Source organism: Aythya fuligula, chromosome 1 (assembly GCF_009819795.1).
Source record: "Aythya fuligula isolate bAytFul2 chromosome 1, bAytFul2.pri, whole genome shotgun sequence".
NCBI classification, from domain to species: domain Eukaryota; kingdom Metazoa; phylum Chordata; class Aves; order Anseriformes; family Anatidae; genus Aythya; species Aythya fuligula.
In genome coordinates this window covers 125,204,130-125,226,634 of record NC_045559.1, presented here as the reverse complement: position 1 = coordinate 125,226,634, position 22,505 = coordinate 125,204,130, and the positions used below count along the sequence as shown (strand labels likewise).

Here is a 22,505-nt window from a genome sequence, read left to right as displayed (position 1 = left end):
TCTTTCAATTATAAATTTAAGGAAGATTTATCAGCCTTAGACCTCCCAAAAAAACTGAAACACAGCCTTTGCTTGTATTTTCAGCCAGATACACACACACAAAAAAACAAATAACAATAAAATAGCTAATATTATCGGGGTTTGTAATTGTAGGACCTTTTTTCTTAGGTAGAGATCTAATCCCTTGGACAAAATGGGCATCTAATCAAAATATTTTTTGCGTCACTATATTCTAAAAATACAAAATGTGTAAAGGATTCAAAGAAAACACTCATATTTAATGGCATATTCTGGGGAACTCCGACTGGAAAACATTAGTGAAACTTTGCTAATCAACCTGTAGCCTTCCATGTGCTATTGCAAAGACCTGCTAAATTACAAAGACCTGCTTCCGTCTGTGGTGGGAGAAGTCTTCATAGCAATCTCAAGCTCTGGGGATTTCTGCTAGCATTGTCAATAATGAGCACACTGACAGCTCTGTACCTGTGGAGATGCCTCGGATGAAATACTGAGTGAAATCCAGAAGAAGGGAGACATGGATGCTTGCAGCTTCTCCCCCAGCCTGGTGGAAGCATAGAGAAGCTCAGGTGCTGGATAGACACTGGGGACAGCCCCACTAAAGTCTTCCCCGGCTGGAAGCAGCGTGATGAAGGGCCCCAAGCACCCAGTCTGCAAGACGGGTGGGGAAGGTGTTGTCTGGGAACAGCAGTAGATTAGCACGGGGGAATTAAGGATGAGAGAGAGGTGACTTTTGTGCTTCAATGAGGGCTGTTGTTCCCCCTTGCACTGATGAAGTCGGGACCAAGATGAGACACACTTCTTTCTCCTTGCCTCAGCCACCTGTGGAGAAAGGCAGTGGACCCCAGGGGATGAGTGTTGCTTTTAAAGGTCCTGGGAGAAACAGAGATGCAGGAAAATAGACTTTTGCTTCCTACAACTGCTGGAGGGTGAAGTTTTCTTTGAGAAGTAACTGTGGAAACCTGACTAGGAAAAACAATACCTTATTTTGTTTTTCCTGCATGCTGATGGAGTAAATTTTTCTGTTAGCAGTTAGAGGATGCTGAATGATGAGAGTTTTGTTTGCAGAAGAAAATCTTCTGCTCTATGCTGGAGCTTAGCTTCTTTTGTACAGTGAAGAAAAAAACAGCTTCTGCAGGCCTGGCTGAAGTGCAACCTTGGTGCTAGGCAGTGGGGAAGGAAAAATTGAAGAGTAAGATACAAATAAAAAAGGTCAGCTAGAACTAAATAGAGTGGAGGGGGCCTGACAAAAAAGTTTATTGAAAAAGAGAAGAAGGATAGTATGTGCCTCCTAAAAAGATTTCTAAACTTTTTTATTTTTCTTAGAAAAAATATTAGAATCCTAAAAAATATATTTTTTCTTGGCAAAGTATCTGAAGGTCTCAGAAACCTTTCAGATACTACAAGCATCTCATGGGTAGATATCTGGGACCCTCTTTGCCTGTTGAAAAGGATTTGGGCTGGAAAGCTTCTTCCTGTGGGTAGCATGTTAGATCTTGAAGTTCTGTGTAGAGATTAACTCCTTGAAATTTAAGTGCCAGTTGTTGCATGTTCAAAACACTAGCTGATACTGTTCGTTTTTTTTTGTTGTTGTTTGTTTGTTTGTTTTCTAACGTATAATGTAGGAAAATCATTAGACAAAATTCAGAAATAATGGGAACTGAGTTATTCTACCAACATTAAAGAATTTCTGGATAAATACCAAAGTAATGAAAGACATCAATTAAAATCAATAATTCAATAAAAATGTTTAGGTCTTATGGTTTATACAAGCTGTTAGAATTACTTTTGGAACATGTTCATATATATTGTGTTAGGTAATACAATGTGTATAAAGGAAAAGCTTTTTTTAAAATCTCCAAATGGTGACAGTTTTTGACATTTTCACATTATTCTAATGTAATTACTTTAACTTCTGAGAGACACTGTATAGTGCATGCTTAGGTTTGAGGTTTCCAAAATATCAATTAAACTATTTAGTCTCTGCCTACTAACAGGAGAATAGACATAAGTAACATCAACTTTCTGCAGCTTTTCTGCAGCTTTCCAGTAGAATTAGAGCTTCATTGCCTAGCACATGTGCAAACTCACACATACATGAAGCACGAGAGTGAGCTGCTCTAATATCTGTAGTATTCACATGCTTGAAGAATCATGCATAGTCTCAGAAATGAGGCCCATATTTGTGAACTACAATATAGCTCAGATATGTATACCTTGGAAATCTTACTCTGGGGATTTTCTGAATTTGACTTTTCTATTTTTGCAGTGTAAAAATTGCGTTCTTGATAGTATCTAGCATTCAATTGAAGTGTAGTTAGTCCTCAGTTATTCTATTGATTGTGGTATGTTTTTGGGTTGCCAATAGCTGTGAAAATAGTATAATAATGAATAGTCTGCAAAACTACTTTTATACTGACACCGTTCATGTTTTATCTGGGATGAAAGGTTGACTCTCTCAGAAGCTAAGAAAAGCAATTTCTTTTTTTTTTTTTTTTTTTTTTTTTTTAATGTCTATGCATTCAGAAATTTGTTCTATTTGTTCTAATCAAAAAATGTTTTTAAATAGTTACTTTTTCATTGGTTTTCTTTCTTTGATTGCTTTTATTTGTTTTTAAAGTTTTGGACACTCGGTGCTTTCCTCCCTATCCCCCCCCCCCCCAAGATGGGTGTAGGCCTTCTTGAGATGGTTTAGAAAGCACTGCTGTTACCAGCTGTCTTAAGTATAAATTTAAACCTGCTAGTTTACTTTGTACAATACTTTCAAAAATGTTAGTATCTACAGATTTAAGTTTGACTAGTGAAAGCCTATAATCCTCTGTGTCCAAATTAGCTTTCTTCATCCTATGTGTAAAAAGGAAGGGAGAGACGTTTTGGGATGGATTTCAATAGCATCAGGCCAAACACTGAGAGATTGTTTGCACAGCTGTGTCTAAGCAGGGACCAAACTGTTAAACAACCTAGTGGGGGGAAAATGAATAGAAACTCCTGTTGGCCAGAGCACTGAATTTCCTGGACAGTGCTCAGGATGCTATGAAGTCATTGCACATGCTGGGTCAAGGCTTTTACCCATATTTTCCCCTTGCACTTGGGAATAACTCCTGTTTTGCTTTTTCATAATTATATAATTGGGTTCAAGCATCTAAACAAAATTCTGTATTGATGAATGATACACTGTAGTGTACTTACCTATAATTTCAATTAGGGGACCTTTCCCTGACAGTGAGCTGCTTCACTGATGTGAGAGGAGACAGTGTCTGTGTATCTGTCTTGCTTCCTTGCAAATTGTAGATTATGAAACTGGACTACTGAGCAATAATTTAATCAGTGGCATCAGAAGAGCATTAAGCTCCATTAAACATTGGGTCACCATCAATGTCAGATGAGTATTAAATTATGGCTTGCAACTTAGCAATACGCATCCAAAAGGCAGTGCTTAGGTTCTTGGCAAGCATGTAACAGTTTATTATGGAACAGATGCTTCAGAGCTTAACATATGGCTGAAGTGTCAAGTTGTGTCAGAGAAGATGGGCCCAACACTAATGTGGTGCTCAGACTTTGTGGGACACATGTTAAGGAATCGCTCTCTACCTGAATAATGTTGGTTAAAAGAGTTTCATTAACAGAATCTCCTGTTGAACGCTTGGAAGTCAAAGCATGGCTCGACTGCCAAGGACTGGCTTTATGATGTGAACAGCTCATAATAAAATTTCTTTGCCAATGGTGGAGAAGCAGCTCTCCTCCTGATGCAGAGGGAGGATCCCTGCAGGCTGCTCAAAGGTTGAATTTGTATATATGTATATATATGTAAAAGAAATGTGGGTTTCTGGGGCACCACAATATTGCCAGCCTGATTCTTGGAGGATGACTTTGAAACATCTGCTGCTAGTCACGGATTTTCCAGGTAGCAGCAGTAAGGTGGAAGTAGTAACACACTCTCCAGGTGGCTTCACTGATGTTAACAGCAGCTCTCTTGCAGCAGCTAAATCCTCAAGGGTCTTGTCAGTCCGCTTTGTGGCTCCTGCCATTTATGAAAGTGGTGTGCTGCAGGAGACTCTGACCTCGGCTCATGCAAGGGGAAGGAGGAGGGTGAAAAATGGCTCCTAGAATAATATTGTTTTTCCCATTTACTGTGTAGCTGCAAAGAGAATAAGGAGATAAGGAAGAAAGGTAGAAGGTTGAGCTGGTAATGTAACAGATGTGCTGACGAAAATTTTTGCTGGTGGTGGCACTAGAAAAAGAAGAAAAGAGAGCTGTTTTGATACAGGCAAAAAATACCTGGTCTTTATGCAGCCTCTAGGTTGGTGGTAAGACAGATTGTCCTATTGAGAATTCTAACAAGATTTCCCTTCCCATCTGCTGAAGATGGTGGCTAGTGTTCTCACCAAATCTTGCCCGTGGTTAAGATTTTTTTGTCATTCTGTAATCGCAGGTTGGCCATGTGGCCTTCCCGACAGAGTATTGTGGCAGGGTATTTTGAGCCATGTGAGAGGTTTTCATTTGTTAAGGGTTGCATCACTGGTTCACAGGAGTTGCCAGCTAAATTCTTGCTGCTGTGCAAAGCTCCCAGTACTTTTGCTCCTTGGGGAGTGGGCTGCAGGTGGGGATGCTGTACCTTCAGGTGAAGGAGCCTGGGCAGCTGGGCAGAAGGCCATGGTCTTCAGGGAGGAGTTGAATCATCTGGCCGCCAGCTGAGGTGCTGGAGCAGTGTGTTGTGCAGAACCGCTCCAGTGAAGGGAGCTGCCTTCTGCCCATGACTCTCAACTTTAAAGTGCTGCCTGAGAAACTGGTGTGTCCTAAGTTGTCATGCTGTTATTTTTCTTTTCAAAAATATAACAGCGGTTTGCCTGAATTTTAATGTGAAGATATTAAAGCTTCAGAAGCCTCTTCCATTTTCCACTTTTCTCTGTATTACAGTCATGAAACTGGCCATTATGCAGAGAACCAGCTCTTTAGCAGTGCAGAACCTGTCATGAGAAGCAGGATGGCACTGTACCTTTATAGATATGAGATTTTTTCAGTCCCTGCCTACCAGTGCTTAACTTTGTGTATGCTTTATTATTAAAAGGCCTGTTATTTATGAAATAGTTCAAGTTAGCAAAAAGATCCTAAAAGAACTGAAGAGTGTTAAGGAATTATAGGAGGCTGAAATAATATTTAAGCATGAGGGTGCCAGTGCAAGATCAGAATATAGCTGATAGATACATGTCCAACAGACTACTTGGCATTTGGAAACAATGGTCAAATGGTACACTTGATACCTTAGAACAGGTACTTGGAAATAAATGTGTCCTCTGTCTCTCAAAAATGCCTCCCTTTAAGTCTCACTGAGGCTCAGAAATTTTATTTTTAATGAGACGGGAGAATTCTGGGGCAGGTAACAGGGACAATTGTTTCCTTTACTCTTTAGTGACAAGGAAGAAGGCATGCGAAGTTAGACAGAATTTTTATGATCAAAAGGCTATTAATTTATTCAGCTTTTATGACTACTTGAAACGTCATCTAACCTATATTTCAGGTATGCTTTTAAGAGTAAATATGGAATAAGGGATCTCATGCAGTAAAACAAACAAACAAACAAAACCCCGGGGCATATAACAAGTTCTTTTAAACTCTTCAGGGTGAAAATTCTGATTTTTTTTTTTTTTTTGGTACTTTTTTTTTTCCAGCTTTAGATTAAGTCTTGATCATTTATTAGCACAATACTTGGTATTTTATACTGAGTACCCTTTCTAGTACTTTTCAACATAAAGTGAACAATGCTTGAATGGGCAGGAGATACTCAACAAGAACAAGAGAACAAGTGTACTACCACTGGCTACATATTGCTAACACAGGAAGCATTTAAACACCATTTACCTCTTGGTGATGTTTTGGAGAAATAGGCAGGGATATCCACAACTGAGAAACTTTATCCCATATTGACTGATATGAGTATTTAGTTCTGCTGGCTGGGGATGTTGTAGAAGAAAGGATGAAGATCACTCAAAGAAAACCAAGGTCAGAATGCATTCATGACAAAACTCCTTATTTAATAAGCTATGGCAACAATACATGAGAGCATGTGGAACTGCAGTCTCTCTAAACATGTTCTTGGGTTTAGTTTGCCATACATCCCATGTGGCTTGGTGCCAGGCTGTTTGCAAGTACATCTAAGCAAAATGTGCAAGAGCATCACTTTGTCTTGCATTGCTTTCTGTATGGCTCCATACAAGTAGGGGTCTAGGAACCTTCATTGATGACTCATTTTCTGTGATGCTTCTGGCCTCTTTCTACATTAATTGCTTGGGAGGTTGAGAGTGGCGTTCATCCTCCAGCTTCCCATCAAAGGTTCTGAATGTTCCCTGCAACAGTATCAAAGTGTGGGAGTCTCAATATTTTTCCTGAGGTTTTCCCAGCATTAGGCCTCTACACTGGCTAAGTAAATGTGTATGTATATTTAGCAACACTAAACTGCAGTATTTTGCACAAATGTATATACCATGTAACATTACCATTTAATGAAATACCTCATCTTGTCTTTCCATAAATCTTTGGGGACAGAGGTCTCATGCCATTGATTTAGTGCTATGTGGTTAATAGTTAAAAACAAACTGTTATTAATTTTGTGTGACGCATGCACACATTACTTTCCACGTGTACATTCATTTCTCTTTCCTGGGGATATAACATTGATGAGACTTGAAAGAGACCAAAATGTCACTGTAGATAAATTCAGTCTGAAGGATCTAATTCCTGCTTACTGCTTTTTTCTCATGGATAAATCGTATGAGCAATTAATGTGTGATTATGCAAAATGAGAAACTAGAAAAAGTGTAGCTTACAATGTCACTATAAGAGATTTTGGTTGAGTTTTTATGTATTTACAATTTATGCAAAGCTGATGACATTATTTTAAGTGTATTGCCAAATAAAATAGAAAACTAACAAATATATTTTCCCATGATCGAGTTATATGGGTTGCACTCCCAGTTTGCAGGTTTACAGTTCCTATTATAAATTTTACATTATGGTATATGTTATTCTCTTTTAATGAGAGAAAGAGAGTTGGGAAGAGCAGGCACTCAAAGCTGTCCTTGCATGTATTTTTATATAGAGGTTTCTGCTTTGGATATAATTTGTAGCAGGTTGTCTTAGCCAAGAAGCTCAAAAGTGAATATTTTTTGACTTCTTAGCATAGATGGGATTTGTGCGTATCAGCATGTAATAAAGTTGTAAGGCTGTTTGTGAAGTTATTTGTACACGTTCTGTCCAGTTACAGGTAATGTCACTACGGTTCTGTCTTAATCCTGAAATCCCTTCTGAGGTAAAGCAGACAGAGCCTATGTACACTGGATGGTCTTGCTTCTGTTGGAAGGCAGATCAAATTTAGGAGAGGTTCCCTTGGAGCATGGATGGAAGCCATCCTGCAAGCATTCCCAGTCAAGCCTAGTATCTTATCTACCACTGCTCTGGAGAGAGGTTGAGTGTCAGCAGGACAAAGTTGAGGCATTGCTTGCGTTGCAAAATGAATTGCTTTGCTTTTAGCCAAATTGCTGTGCTTTATGAAATCCGTAGACTGTCTGACGGCATCACCAAATAAATCTTGAAGGCTTATCTAAACTAGTAACTGATTTCTGCAATGGTGGGAAGCAGTCTACAGTATTGAGGTAAAGTATAGCTCTGACAACTGTTGTACTATTTCTTCAGGGACATGATGTTCCAGCTCGCTCCAAAAAGATGCATTGTAGCTTAACAAATTCTTGGCAGCAAAGGTGGCTTTCATGGTGAAGAACTATAATAAAGGCTGTTGCAGAGCTTATTTGACTATTTTGCGTAATAGCATATATTAGCCCATGTGAGGGAGGGAGAAGAGGAGGGCCCTTCTTGTGACAACAACAGTGTGTTTAATGTGGCTGCTCCAGAGCACCCTGTAAAGATGCAAACATGCAAAGGCATTTGAAAGAACAACCAGTACTTATTTACTTACTCGGTTAATGTCAGGGGTGTGCTTGGCTTAAATAAACATCTTTTGACTGTCTTACATGTTATACTTTTTTTTTTTTTTTTTTTTTTGCCCTTTAATATATGATTCATTTATATTTTGTGGAGATGTAGGATGCTTGCTGAGACATCTAAAGTATTGCTGTAAGGAAGTGATGAATATTAGAAGTACAGCTTTCCCTTTTCTTCCTTAAGGCACTCCTACGCATATCAAAGTATTCGACCAGTGATTTTAAGTTACAGATGTTTCTTTGTCATGTGGAGGGGGATGTACAGCTATTCTGCCCACAACCCTAAAACCGTCCCAAATCTCACACTGTGCTGAATTGTGTGAACTTCTGCTCAAGAAAGCTTCAAGCCTGGGAATTGCATGGGCGTTGCAAGAGTTCATTCGGAGTTTGGAGAGATTTTCACTCCTGCGTGCCTGCTGTAGGCTTGGACACTTGACGGATTTGCACTTCCTATAGTTGTATGTGATCATGTAAAGCACAGCTGCAAATAATCATGAGAGATGGTGAAAAAGCTACGGAAAATTGGACTTTCATATCTCAAGTCCTGAGGGGGTATTTGAGCCCCACAATCCCTTCGAGCTGCTGGAGAAGCCAGTACCACACCTATTTAGACAAAGCCTTCCATCCTTGGGGGATGCAGTGGTTGCATTTCAATACTTGCAGTCATATTTGGGAATTTGTTAATTTATCACCCCTGCATGGTGCAGAATTCTTCATTGGGCAGGGGCTGTGAATTAGCATAAGTGTGGTCGCAGCTGCAGCCCTGGGGCTAGACCAGTTGGAGTGTAGGTTTGCCTTGGGCAGACTGCGCCCTCGCCCTCGGCCACTCTGGCACCAACATGCTGGTGCTGGGCTTGAACCAGGTGGTACTGCCTTCAGTGTATTTTAATATCATTACTCTTATTGCATCCTTGAGAGATGTACTAGAGAAGTAATAAAGGCACATGCTGTCATTGGATGGACAGTTGCTCTTTTTGTAAACTTTAATCTTGCAAAGTTGCTTTGCACCAGTATAAACAGAAACCTCTAGGAAGTGTAAAGTCAGAACACATACTGAGAAACTTTGTTGTGCTCTTTCAAAAATTGCTTTGTATTTTAGGGGAAACCAATTAGAAAGGAGGTTACTCTTTAGAGTTTGACGTATGGTAGCAAGTTCTTAGAAAATGTCGAATCCCTGCAGGGCTAGGGATACAGGCAGATGTACAGGGAATCATGGGGGTAAAAATTGGAACATTTGAGGGTAAAAATAAAAATTCTTATGAAACACAAATAGATAAAATAGATTTTAGTGAATGGTATTTAGGACCATAATTTTATAATGCTGACTGAAAAAAATGCCAGAACAGTTGCAATACATTTTAGTTTGCATGTGATATTTAGAAGAGAAAAGTGGTACTTTGAGGAAGAAGTTAAAGATTGATTGGTCCCAAAAAGACTTCCCTTTTTGAGGTTATGTGCAAACTGGAGTACGCATGATGAAAGGGGAGTAGAGAGATTGTGTGAGAGTGAAAACTGCCAAGTGAAACAGTAGAAATAAAGCTAGCTGTTCAGGGATCTGAGTTCATTAGTTAAACAGCTTGAATTTCATGGAGGGAAAAAAACAGTTTATCAAGGGCCTTGTGTCAGGACAATGCCTCCTTGAGATGATGGGATTTCCTCTGAGAAATTTTATGGAAGTATTTCATTTACTGTTTCTAATTTCATAATATTGATGATGCTTGGATAACTTGTTGGAGAACTTCTGGTTCTGGTACAGTACAGTATTCAAACAACCTCCCTGTCCTCAGTCAGCCTAGCTCCTCTTTGTTCTGAATACAAGTGGGATTCCTTCATAAAGAAAAAGAAAGATTCCTTACAGTTCAGATGTTTCTAGCTTATCCCTAGATGCCTCTGAAATTGCACTGAACTTCTAAGTCTGAATTTAAAATCTGTCATTTTATACATTCAATTATGAGGATGAATGCACACTTTCTACCATCCTCATTATGCCTGCCCTATGCCCCTGCAGTTGGATGTAGTAGTGTTTATCAGGAGTAATGCATGCTTTCCTTTGATTAGCTTTATTTGAGGGATTCCTGATTTTTAATGATGCTGTGGGTTGTTTGGCAAGCTCCCCTCCCTTCCACTCGCAAAGAGATTTCCGCTACCATTATGAGCCACACTAACTTTTCAGCACACTTCAGCATTTCTGGTGTGCAAAGGCCACAGCTGGAGTTGAACAATGTAATCGTTGTAATCCAATAATAAGAGTCCTAAATATAACAATAATTATAACCTCTTACATGGAGAACAATATTGATAATCAGGGATACTAATCCTTGAATTTCATAAAAATATAGCCCAATGTTGGATGTTGCAGTATTATCCACGTTTTAAGATTTCAGATATTTAGCAAAATTCATATGTGCTCGTGTAAAGATTTGGCTTTGGTATACAGATGGGCAGAATGAAAACAAAAAGCACCCAGAGAAATATGAATGATTACATTTATCAACAGATAAACACAATGCTGGATATTGTTCTCATAATTAACAAGCCTTACTTTCCATAATAAGCCCTGATTGTAAGTAGTCTAACAGCAAGGACCAGTTTTATTGAAAACTTGGCCTATTAGACACTTGTGGTCATTGCACACTGAAGGGCAGCTGAACTCCACCACAACTGCTCTCTCACTCCCCCTCCTCAAAGGAAGAGGAGGGGGAGAAAATATGATGGGGGTGAAAAAAAAGCTCACAGGTTGAGATATGGACAGTGTAAGTAAAGAGAAAAGAAAGAAAAACAAGCAAAGGCAGTGCAGAGCAAAGAGAGAGAAAACAAACATTCTCTACTTCCCATTAGCAAGTGATGTTCAGCCATGTCTTGGGAAGCAGGGCCTCGACACGCACAGTGATTGCTTGGAAAGACCAGTGCTTCCCTAACAAGAGCCCCCCCTTCTCCTTCTCCTTCCCCTTGCCCATTCACAGCTTGCTACCCTTTGGCTGTGACCTGGAGGGGGCCTGGATGCCGTATGTGTGCTGATCGGCTATAGCTGGACATGGGTGGCAGTAGTCAGGACATGGGTGTGATGCCAGCACTGTGCTAGCCACAGATGCAGAGCACAGCGCTGTGTGGGCTGCTCTAGGGAAGGTTAATGCCATCCCAGACAAACCCAGTTCAACACTGCACCCAGTTCGGTCTTGTATAGCTTTAAATCATGCTTGTAGTCAGTCTACATATATAGTTTCTGCTTCTCCTCCTCCTTGTTTTAATTTACTTTTTTTTTTTTTCCTCCAATAAAACCCTTTAAAAGTTGTTCAGCACACATGTTTTTTTAAAGCAGAGCTATTGATGAGCCAGGTACCATATGTTCAGTTTTGATGTTTCTGCAGTTTTTTGATGAACAAAATTGCCATTTATTACCAACACTCTCATATAATGAATATTTATCCAGGTCTCATAAGAGCTCACGATTGTGAAATGCGACTGTATCTGTAGGCACAGAAACTGCAGACATTCAAGAGTTGGATTACTAGAACTGGATTTGTTTTTTTAATTACAGAATTAGTACTGGCTTGGGACAGTAATTCTCTCACCCCAAATTGGGTTTCAACCCAGCACCTTCATGAATGCTCTCTTTGGCTCCCCAGTTCTCGCTTGGCATAACTTTCTCCTTGTTTACTGGCACCTTATCACCCTTCTCCTGACAATAACCTTAAATGCAGAGTACAGTGCAAGATCTAAAAAATAATTCGATTTCCACTTGATATTTTGTGCATCTCTTCAGGAGCCCAGTGCAATGCCTTCTGTGTTTACCTCAGTGCTGTATGCAGCACCTCTTCTCTGCTAGCCAGGATCTTAGCGTTTATAATACCCTCAGGAGAGGCTACATTATGGTTGCATTGCTTGTTTTCATGTCCACATATTCTGCCTAAAAGTTCACATCTGAACTAAAAGTTCTTCATTGCTTATTATTTAAATTTAAATAATTAACAAATTTAACATGCTTTTCTGGCGAGAGTGGTATATGTCTAGTGGATATAGTGTTTTTTTCTTACTGTTTTCCTTTCATTACTTAAAATAAATGGTGTATATTTCAGTTAGTAGCATCTTTTAGCTACTGTTTTGACTATCAACAGTTAGCTCCTAGTTTACAAAAATAAATAAATAAAAAATCAACCCGACCCTAAGCTGCACATGACGAACATATTATACTGTATTCCATGAATAAATATGTTATGTTGGAAAAGGTCCCAATAATCACTCCTTCAGTCACTTTTAATGTTTGTTTAAAATGCTTTTTGAGTTTCCTTTGACTAATGTAGGGAGAGGGAGCGAATAATTCTTTGTAGTAATGGACAAATACATCTTACGGTTAGAGGGTTTTTGCCTGAAATTGCAGATAACCAGTACACAAAGTAATTGGCTGTTTTGTAAATATTCTTGTAATTCAGCAACTTGGCATTTTTTCATTAATAAATCCAGTGCCTGCAATTATTATTATTATTATTTTTTTTTTTCAGTTTTAAAAATAAGGTACTTTTTCCTCAATCCAGAATGAAAGCTGCTTCTCTTGTTTCTTTTGCCATTCTACTTGCAGTGCTTCTTTGGGACGGGACATTACTTTTTTGCTACTATACAATCCTCCAATTTGCCATCTATAGCACTTAAATGGATTCTGGTCTCTGCTTTGTCATTTGACACTGACAGCTGTGACATCTGCTTGTCACACATGAGACCTGGGAGGTGCTGCAGACCCCAGTGCAGGAAACATCCCTGAGGTGGGGAATAGACATCTCCCATCTACAAACTGTGGTGAAACCTGCCCTTTTTCATCACTTGCCTTATGCTGTGGTTCCCCTGTGAAGGACACCTGAGTGTGTATCCCAGATAAGAGCTGCTGGAGAAAGGATAACTGCCTGCTCTGGGCTGCTGGCCGTACCCAGGAGCAGATCTGTTCTTGACCTGGAAGACAGGAAGAAATTTTGTTTTATTGTCTTGCTCCTTGGCATGAGGAAAGCCTCTTTTTGTATAAAGAAAGCAAATACATCAGTAGCTCACCAGCCTTAGATTGATAAAGCCTAGTTGCAAACCTGTGAATGATAGCACAGTTTTAACTTATCAGGAACTCAATTGGACATTTAAGTTAAAATGGTGTGTGACATGAGTGAACCCACATGGAGTCAGTCCTTAAGAGTAAGTTAAGAGAATGTTTTGGCAGTTCCTTCCATCACACTAGTTTGAGTAAAAAGGTAAAACTGTAAATGTAGTTTACAATCTGAAAAGGCATTGTATCTAAACTATCTAAATGCTCAGTTTACCTTAAACTCCATTTTAAACTTTTTTCTCCTAATGACTTGTTAAATTCTGTGCTACAGTCCATTGCCTGAATTTACATTTGTTAAGGTGTGAAACTAATGGAGTTCAGGTAGGGCACAGTCTTCCTGTTACCAGATTGAAAGATGAATTTGTTTGCTTCAAATTAAAAGCAAACCCATCACTTTAAGAAAGCCAAGTGTTTTCCCCTCCCATGCAAAATATGTATTGTCTGCACATTATTGCTGGGATTACAGAACAAGGACATACCAAGGGAAGTTGTCAGTTTACATCCTCATTCTGATTTACCAAGGGAGCATAAAAATACACTTCTCTGTCAAAGTTTCAGGCATGATGGCTACACCTGTAATGTTCATAATATTTCCCTTAACCCCAAACTGGAAAGAAGACTAATAAGTACACATACTCTGTCATTTCATTGTATTTTTCCAATCCTAAGAAAAAATTCCTTTGCCATCAATTTGGGGAAAAATATTCTACCTAGTTGCCACTATTTTTACAGCTGTATTTTCTCATGTATATCTGAGTAGCTGGTTAGAGTAGGAATCTAGTCGTAGAAAATGATGATTATTTTTTATCATAATTTGAAATACTTTTTTTTAAGAGTGCACTGATCTCTTAAAGAGCCACTTACACACAATATGGGTAATTTAAATTGGTTGGATTTTCAGAAGAAACAAATTTGCGCTTTTGCTGTAACTAAGATGCACTGCCACTGTGCTTGTGTACATCTAATCCACATTTTAGACTGTCAGAGTCCTTACCCTAGCTTCTGTTACAGGCTCAGCAAATAGCTCAGTTTTTACAGAAAGTCACAGAGAGGAGGGAGGAAAGACTTCTTGCAGAGTAGATAGTGGGATCAGAATTGGAGGATGTATTTAATGGAGAGGGTCATTTAACTGACTTACGACAGATGTGCATAACCTATTCTGGTGCTGAATTACAGGGTTGTTTGTTGGCTTGCTTGTTTCAAAAGGTAACCTATTACACACATGGAAAATAATACCTCAGAGGGATAGTGAAGTGTGCGATTGTGTTATTAGTTAGAAGACTGCAAGTATGGAAGATTTCCCCTGAGGGTAGCACTGCATCATACAATCTTATTCCAGAAAATCACATGAGTTATAATAAAAAAGAGTTAAATAAATAAATAAACATTTTCTTATCAGTTTCTATTGTGCCATTGTAAAAATGGGAATTCACTGCATAGAAATCTGCACAATTTCACATCAATGAGCCATTAAAAATTGTTAATGAATTGGTGAACTCTGGCTTGGCTCACAGAAGGCAGAACTCAATGACAGAGTAGGGAAGAAAACATCTATGTTGTGTTCTACTTGAAAGAGAAACTTTTCTAGGGAAGTTTTTTCTTTTGATATTAAAAGCACAGACTTCTTAGCAGTTTCCTCTGGAGTGGCTTTTTTATTTTATTTTTACCTTTGTTGTTGCTTGTTATTTGTTTAGTTACACAAGATAGAGCTTTCTTTAAACTTAATGAAGAGAGTTGCTTCTTCTCTGTTAATGCAGAGAACAGTATATCTGCACACAGAATACCTCAGTGGGATGCTGGCTGACAAAAAGTGCAATGTATTAGTTTCCCACCTTAATTGCTCTCCTAGACCCCCGTCAAACTGTCTGGGTAATGAGAGTGCAGTAGTGGGATCTAGGCAGCATTGCCAAGCTCCCTGGCTGGAAAGTTCAGGTGGGAAGCACCCCACATGGAGGAGTGGTTCTTGAAGAGCTGGCCTCCTGGGAAGTCTGTCATATTGCTGGAGCATGAGACTTGAGGACTCTTTCAAAAAAAAAAAAAAAAAAAAAAAAACTCAATAATTCAATACTCAGTATCTTAGGGTTAGTTTGACGAGGAGGGGGGCTGTTGTATATGAGGCTGTTACTTGTTCATTGATGTCACAAAACCTCTCCAATATCCTATGGGACCTTATACATCCATAATAAAATAATGAACCTGATTTTTGTAGAAAAACTGTTGTTCTTGAAATATCCAGGACTATTAAGTATTTGGCAACCTCAGTTGCACCCATGGCTAGGAACAGGGAATAGTCCATCAAACTGAGTTATTTGCTGGGATTCCTGTGATGTGTGAGTTGTATGATATCCTTGAATATGAGAGCATCTGGGCATAGAAGAGGAGCAGAGCATGACAGAATAATTTCTATTACACTGAAGTTGGGTGGATGCGGTTAAGACAGTATTGCAAAAGAGAAATCTGTGCTTTCCATGCTGGCTTCCAGGGTGTCTTGATGGAGCCCAGGTGCTTGATGTTTTTTGGTATGTCTTGTCCTGCCCCAAGTCAAATGGCATCATAAGCCAGGAATGCCAGTTCCCTACAGTTCACTTGCTGCTGGAAAACAAGGCTGTCTGCCGTGGCTCTGGGAGGATGAAAGATGTGGGTGAGCAGCACTGACTGCCCTTTTGTATTGTTAGTATCTCCTATCAGTGTGCAGTTTTGTTTACAGAAAGAATTAGTGGTCTTTAATTAAGAAATAAAACGACAGAAATAAATGACTTTTTATAAGAATATTCTATTTAGGGAGTGAGGGGAAGTAATTGTGGCAAACTATTCTGAAAATGTCATGCAATCTACAGTTAAATTATTTTGTTCTTTCCTGGATCTGTTTTTTATGAAATTGGTGAGTCAAGCAATTGCCAGTAATATTTTTGTTTTCTTTAATTTTTTCTTACCTTATATGAACTATATGCATCTGTCTATATTACATCTGAATGACAAAAATACACAGATAGCAGGCAGAGGAAGAATATAGGCTTTATTTAGAATTAATTTTCCGTAAGTGTTTATTAAGTGCATCTGTCATGTCTTATTCTGGATTTGTGCTGCTAGTCCCTTATTGGGAATTCATTATTTTTTTTTTTGAAACCTGATGACGTTGAATACTCTAATTGCATTATTCTCATTCAGAAGTCTATGTAAGCAGTGTGGGACTTATGTTGAGGCATATCAGAAGTACTTACTGCTGTCTTTTTTTAGTCATTTAGCAAAAGCACATCTACAGTCTATTTTTAATATATTTTAGATTAACCATTTTGTTCATTGTCAAGAATATTCAATTTCTTTCAAAAAATAAATGTCATTGTACAAGAGACGGTGCTTGTAACATAGGTCATGCAATTAATTTCCCAAATGGAAAACTTGCACTTAAGAGTGCTTTTGAAGAAAATAGGTACAAATATGGATAAATCAAGAAGCCTCTTATCATATTCTTCATGATGGTGGTATCCTGTGTATGCGTGTAAGGGAGAACAAGTCAAATGGATTTAAAAAGGCTTGAAAGAAAATTATTTTCTTTTGAAAGTTAAATGTCTAAGTGAGTTCTTATAGAACTGGGAGTTGGTAAATAGCCTTTCTTCCAGGTGTCAGGCAGAAAAGAATAACTGATCTGTATTGCCACTTACCTGTTTGCTAATAGTAGTGCACATTACCTAGTGCGTAAAATAAATGTCAGCATATGGATGAGTTGAGGGCACCCACTGAAATGCTTTTGGACTCATACTCTTTGACATGTTCAGAAGCAGTGGTGTCTTAGACATTAAGGTCTTCATTGTACACCACACGGTGTATGTGTGTATTGTGGTGTTTTACAGTGAAACAGTAGTTTCACTTAAAAGCAGTTCTAAGGGCCAAAGCCTGAGTATTCATTAGTTAAGTGCAAAGTGGGGAAAGGCACTCCACAAAGCATTAGTGTTCCTGTCTTCTGTTCTGTGCATATGTTTGGCGGCAAAGTCCTTTTATGGATCAGAGTTGGTGGTTCTGGTAATTCATAGCCAAGTCTGTAGGGGAATGAAACTAAGGAGAATAAAAGCTTTTGTATGTCATTGCTCTTAATAAGAATTAAACTACGTGTATTTCTCATTATTGGTGACTTACGGAACAATTTTTAGCTTCTCTCAAGCTGGTCAAGCACATTTGAGAGCTGCATGGTAAGGTGTAACCTGATCATAGAATCACAGAATGGCGCGGGTTGGAAGCGACCTTACAGACCATCTAATTCCAACCCCTCTGCCGTAGGCTGGCACACCTACCACTAGACCAGGTTGCTCAAAGCCCCATCCAACCTGGCCTTGAGCATTTCAAGGGATGTGTGTATTGGGTTTACGTGGCAAGGTTTTGGTAGCAGGGAGCCATAGGGGTGGTTTCTGTGAGAAAGATCTAGAAGCTGCCCCATGTTTGGGAAGGGCCCCATTGTTTTCCAGATCCGAGCCAATAAGCGATGTTGTTTTGCGCCTCTGTGAGAGCATATTTAAGACAGGGAAAAAACGCTGCGCCACACAGCAGCCGGGAGAGTCAAGGGAGTGGGAGAACAGCCTTGCACCAAGGTCAGTGTAGAAGGAGGGGGAGAGGTGCTCCAGGCGCCGGAGCAGAAGTCCCCTGCGGCCTGTGGTGAGGACCATGGTGAAGCAGGATGTCCCCCTGCAGCCCATGGAGTACCACGGTGGAGCAGGGTTCCACGCTGCAGCCCGTGGAGGAGACCACGGTGGAGCAGGTGGCCCTGCACCGACGGAGGCTGCCGCCTGTGGAAGACCCCTGCCGGAGCAGATTCCGGGCCGGACCTGTAGCCCGTGGAGAGGAGACCACGCAGGAGCAGGTGACCTGGCAGGAGCTGCTGCCCGTAGGGGAGCCAGGTTGGAGCAGTTTTCTCCTGAGGGATGGACCCCGTGGTACGGACCCATATTTGGAGCAGTTCTGGAAGAGCTGCTGCCTGTGGGAAGCCCACGCCGGATCAGTTCATCAAGGACTGCATCCCGTGGGTGGGACCCCACAGCACAGGGGACGAGAGTGACCGAGAAGGAGCGGCAGAGAAGTGCTGTAGACTGACCATAACCCCCATTCCCCGTTCCCCTGCGCCGCTCGGGGGGGAGGAGGTGGAAAAGGGTGGATGGGGGGGGAAGGTGCTTTTGGTTTTTTTTCCTTTGTTTTCTCACTTCTCTCGCTTGTTAGTTGTAGGCAATAAATCTTACTATCTCCTTATGCCGAGTCTGTTTTGCCCGTTACAATAATTATTGCGTGATTTTCTCGTCCTTATCTCAATCCTTGAGCCCTTTTCACATATTTTCTCCCCATTCCTCTTTGAGGAGGGGGAGTGAGAGAGCGGCTGTGGTGGAGCTCGGCTGCCCACTCGAGCGGAACCACGACAATGTGGCATGCACAGCTTATAGAGGCAACCTGTTCCAGTGTCTCACCACCCTCTGAGTAAAGAATTTCCTCCTTATATCTAACCTAAATCTACTCTCTTTCAGTTTAAAGCCATTCCCCCTTGTCCTATCAGTTCACCCCCTGACCAAGAGTCCCTCCCCAGCTTTCCTGTAGGCCCCGTTTAGGAAGGCCACTCTAAGGTATCGTCAGAGCCTTTTCCTCTCTATGCTGAACCCCAACTCTTTCAGCCTCTTGTTACTCTCTGCTATTATAATAGAGTATACAAGTTATTTGAGCATCTATTTGTTTAGAAAGGCAAGTGAATGGAAGGCATGGCTCTCAATGTCTGTTTAACCTAGACCTTTAAGTGACTTTGTTGGAGAAGCAAGAAATGAGGTGGAAAGCTCTGGAAGAAAGTGGTTGGAGGCTGCTGGAACTGGGAACTGGCTCATGAGAATTTCTGGTCTCTTGGACCGGTGGATTTTGTTTACAGTATGTTTGCTTGTGGTTTAGTTTTGGTGTGTGAATTCTAGAAGTTTAAGCTATGTGAAGATTGTGCTGGTGTGCTCAGGGCTGGAGCAACTCTGCTTGCCTGCAGCACCAACACCACCTCTGTGGAGACTCTCTGGAGGTGTGGCTGCACCCTAAAAGGGGTGAAAGAGAAAAGAAAATGCTACAAAAACAGCTTCAGAGAAGCTTTATGCTATACACTGAGGCTCTTGTGAGTCTCCTGCTCAGCAGCCAGATAGATCTTTCCTCTTCCACATATCTTGAGATTTTTCAGGCATTTTGATTAGCAAGTAAAAGTGTTTTCACTGCCTTACAACCTAATAAGCAGACACCTTTCCATCATTAGGAAAGGAGATATGTGCTGGTTGTGGTTGTTTGAAGACTGACATCAGAAAGGTGCAATCTTTGAAGACACAGCTAAATTAATACATTCAGGGTTTTCTTCAAATCCTGATACTCAGCATCAATTGTGTTCTTCCGTCAGAGGGTATTCAGTGTGGTGCAAAGTTTAGGTAGACCCATGCAAAACTAGGAGTCTTTCTTATCCCCTTGGCACAGGGATTGATGTGCTGCAGAGCTTCACTGAGCTGGTTTGGTCCTCTGAGGCAAGGACTGGTGGGGAAGAGGTGTGTGCTCTTGCTCTGCAATGCTCTTTGCTCCAGGCAAAGTCATGTAGTCAGCTACACATCATTAGACTGGCACACAAACTGAACAGCTACACTTGGTGTGGCCCCAGAGCAGGACCTGGCCCTGTAGAACAGGAGATCAGCAGGGTACAAACAATCTCAGAGTAGAAAACACACTCTGACATTGCACCACTCTTCTGCGTGTCCCTTCAGGAGCTGCTAGTCAAGAGTCCCAGGAAAGGGCAGGTTCCTAGGAGAGGGCACCTCCAGTACTGCCTCTTCATCATGCAGTCTGCAATGGCAGAGGTAGGCTGGGAGAGAGGTTAAGAGGCACTGACAGCTTGTTACTCCTCGATGCATTGCATTAAATGTATTCACACTTCTATTTCCTCTTAGAATTTTTTCTCTGGCATAAATGTTTTCCCTCATTTCTGGACTCTTATAGTACTCTAATAACTAATGCAATAGCTTCTGCAGCACTCTGAAAAGTCTTCCTGTCCTGTGTTCCCACTTCTCCTCTCCCCTTCCTGATAGAGCCATTGCTAATACACCTGTTATTAGAGACTGTCAGATATGCATTCATAATGCAGTATACTGTAAGAATTCAGGGCTCTGTTTGGGCTTCAGGAGTGATTGGTGTTGTTCAGAGGTAGAGAAGCCACAGCTGCCATAGCTCTCCAAATGTTATGATTTATGGGCAGCATCAAATTATATTACTCGTGTTAGTAATGTTTACATATTTATTTTGAAGATAGGACAAATATCCTCTGTTGGCTTGATTTTTGGCTCCAGTCCATTTTGATTTGATTTTCTATGGCAGGATAAGATGTTGCTAACTTTTCTTTCCTTCTTCCTTTCTGTTATTGCAGGTCTTGATGACTGCCTGCAGCAATATATTAAGAACTTTGAGAGAGAGAAGATTAGTGGCGACCAACTACTACGTATTACACATCAAGAACTGGAAGATCTTGGAGTCACGCGAATTGGCCACCAGGAGCTTATCTTGGAAGCAGTAGACTTGCTCTGCGCACTGGTAAACTTCTTGGGGCAAAAAGGGGAGGGAGCGAATAGTACTTGCATATTGATCACTTGTGTATTCAGATTTCTAGACCTAAAAACTATAAAAAATAGTTCAAGAAACTCCTGACATGCAATGTATGAACAATTTAACATTTTAAAATACAGGAAAGATAAAGAACAATATCTATTGCTAAGGTAGTCCTTGTTAAATAACTTGGTACCAAAGATTTAAGAGTTCCATATCTGTCTTTATAGGAAAAAAAAAAAAAAAAGCCTGAAATCACAAAACTAGACTGTGTTTGGTTTGGAATGTAGAATAATTGTATATTTTAAAGCAGTAATTGAGTGCCGGTTGCCCTTTACAAACAAAATGTCCTGATATTAACCATGTAATTTTTCACTGATCCTTTATGCAGTCCCTCAGAGTATAGCAAATTATTTTTTAGATGATTATTCAAGCTTGCTGAAACATAGCTGCTTGTATTTCACAGTAGAAAGGATTAAATACTGAAATAATTATCTTATGCATAAATAATACATACATCTATGATGCAGTATACAGAGGGATTTTGCAAATGGTCTTTTCAGTCACATTGTGTCACGCAAAATTTGGATTATCCCCTCAGTGAGGGGTGTGGTGCTGGCTTTACCATTCTTATAAACTTTTCGTGTATGATTGTAAAGATTAATGATAGATTGGGTACACTGTCTGCATTCTCTGCTGTAGGAAGGATTGTGAACAGCTCTGCTAAGATCTACTTGACTGCCTGAAGTGGTATTCTGTAGATTTTTAATGCATACTACTTCTCCAAGCTTCAGAAGCAGCTTTAAGGAAGCTGAATCCCAGTAGAGGAAATCAAAGATGGTACTCTGAAAGGCTCTTCAGAAGGGCTTGTGGGTTCTCAATATGCAGCAACTTTTCTGAATATCCTATTATTGCAACTTTGGGAGATAGATGTGAGGAGTAATGAAGAGAGTGAAAAGAAAAATTAAAAATGTAAAAGGAAAAGTAAAGAAGGGGAGAAAAGACTTTCTGTGCAGGAAGATATTTTGTTTTAAACATTCCTTAGACTTTCTTCTTTAGAGTAGTATTCGTAATACATGTATGGGTTATGAAGTAGCTCAGTGTGATAAGTTAACTCATTTATTTTGTTTGTGTTGTTGATTCTTTAAATAATGGAAAGGCTGCAATCCATCATTTAAAAAAAAAATGTACAGACATACAAGGAAACAGAGTTAGTCACAAAGTACTTTTCTCATCAGAAAATGCAAAGGAAAACAAGAAAATAAATACTTAATTAACGGTAGGGTGAACACTGAGGACAATTCCTTTTAAGCACACAAGGGAGACAGATTGTGGCTTTTTCAAATATATCCTATTTTCACAGAAATAACCTTGTTTGTTAGCTGAAATTTCCTTTTGTTTTTCTGGTTACATAATTAAAGATGTTATCTTTAGACAAACAGACACATCTTGTATTTGAAGCTGCCTTATCATAGACAATAGTGTATGGAACTAAGTTGTATATCAAATAAGGAATTTGTAGTGAAGACCAACACTGCCTTCTTAATTCATGCAATAAGTCTCTACCTTCCTGGTCCATGTTGTATATAATGTCTGCTTTTCTGAGTTGGTCTTAAAGAAAACTCCATCACTGAAACATGATAACAGGCATTCAGATCTCAACTTCTAATTTAAGTTGAGGCTTTTTCAGTCTCACAGTTGGCTGCTGATGGCTCCTCAGGGACACAAAATGTGATTGTTATATTGATTTTAGTGGACTTAATTTGAATTTATTGTTCACCAATCAGATAAACCTCTTAGGAAATTTAATTCAGAGGTAATCCTTTTGG

General features: G+C 39.9%; 1 protein-coding gene across 9 annotated transcripts in view; it reads left to right on the top strand.

Moving 5' to 3' along the window:
- The window catches only part of CNKSR2 (connector enhancer of kinase suppressor of Ras 2), a 220,823-nt gene that overhangs the window by 17,693 nt on the left and 180,625 nt on the right, over positions 1-22,505 (top strand). For all 9 annotated transcript variants that reach the window (XM_032202209.1, XM_032202225.1, XM_032202198.1 and 6 more), the window contains exon 2: positions 20,501-20,664. In XM_032202209.1, coding sequence (XP_032058100.1) covers positions 20,501-20,664 — 164 coding nt within the window. The remainder of the gene's footprint in view (positions 1-20,500; positions 20,665-22,505) is intronic.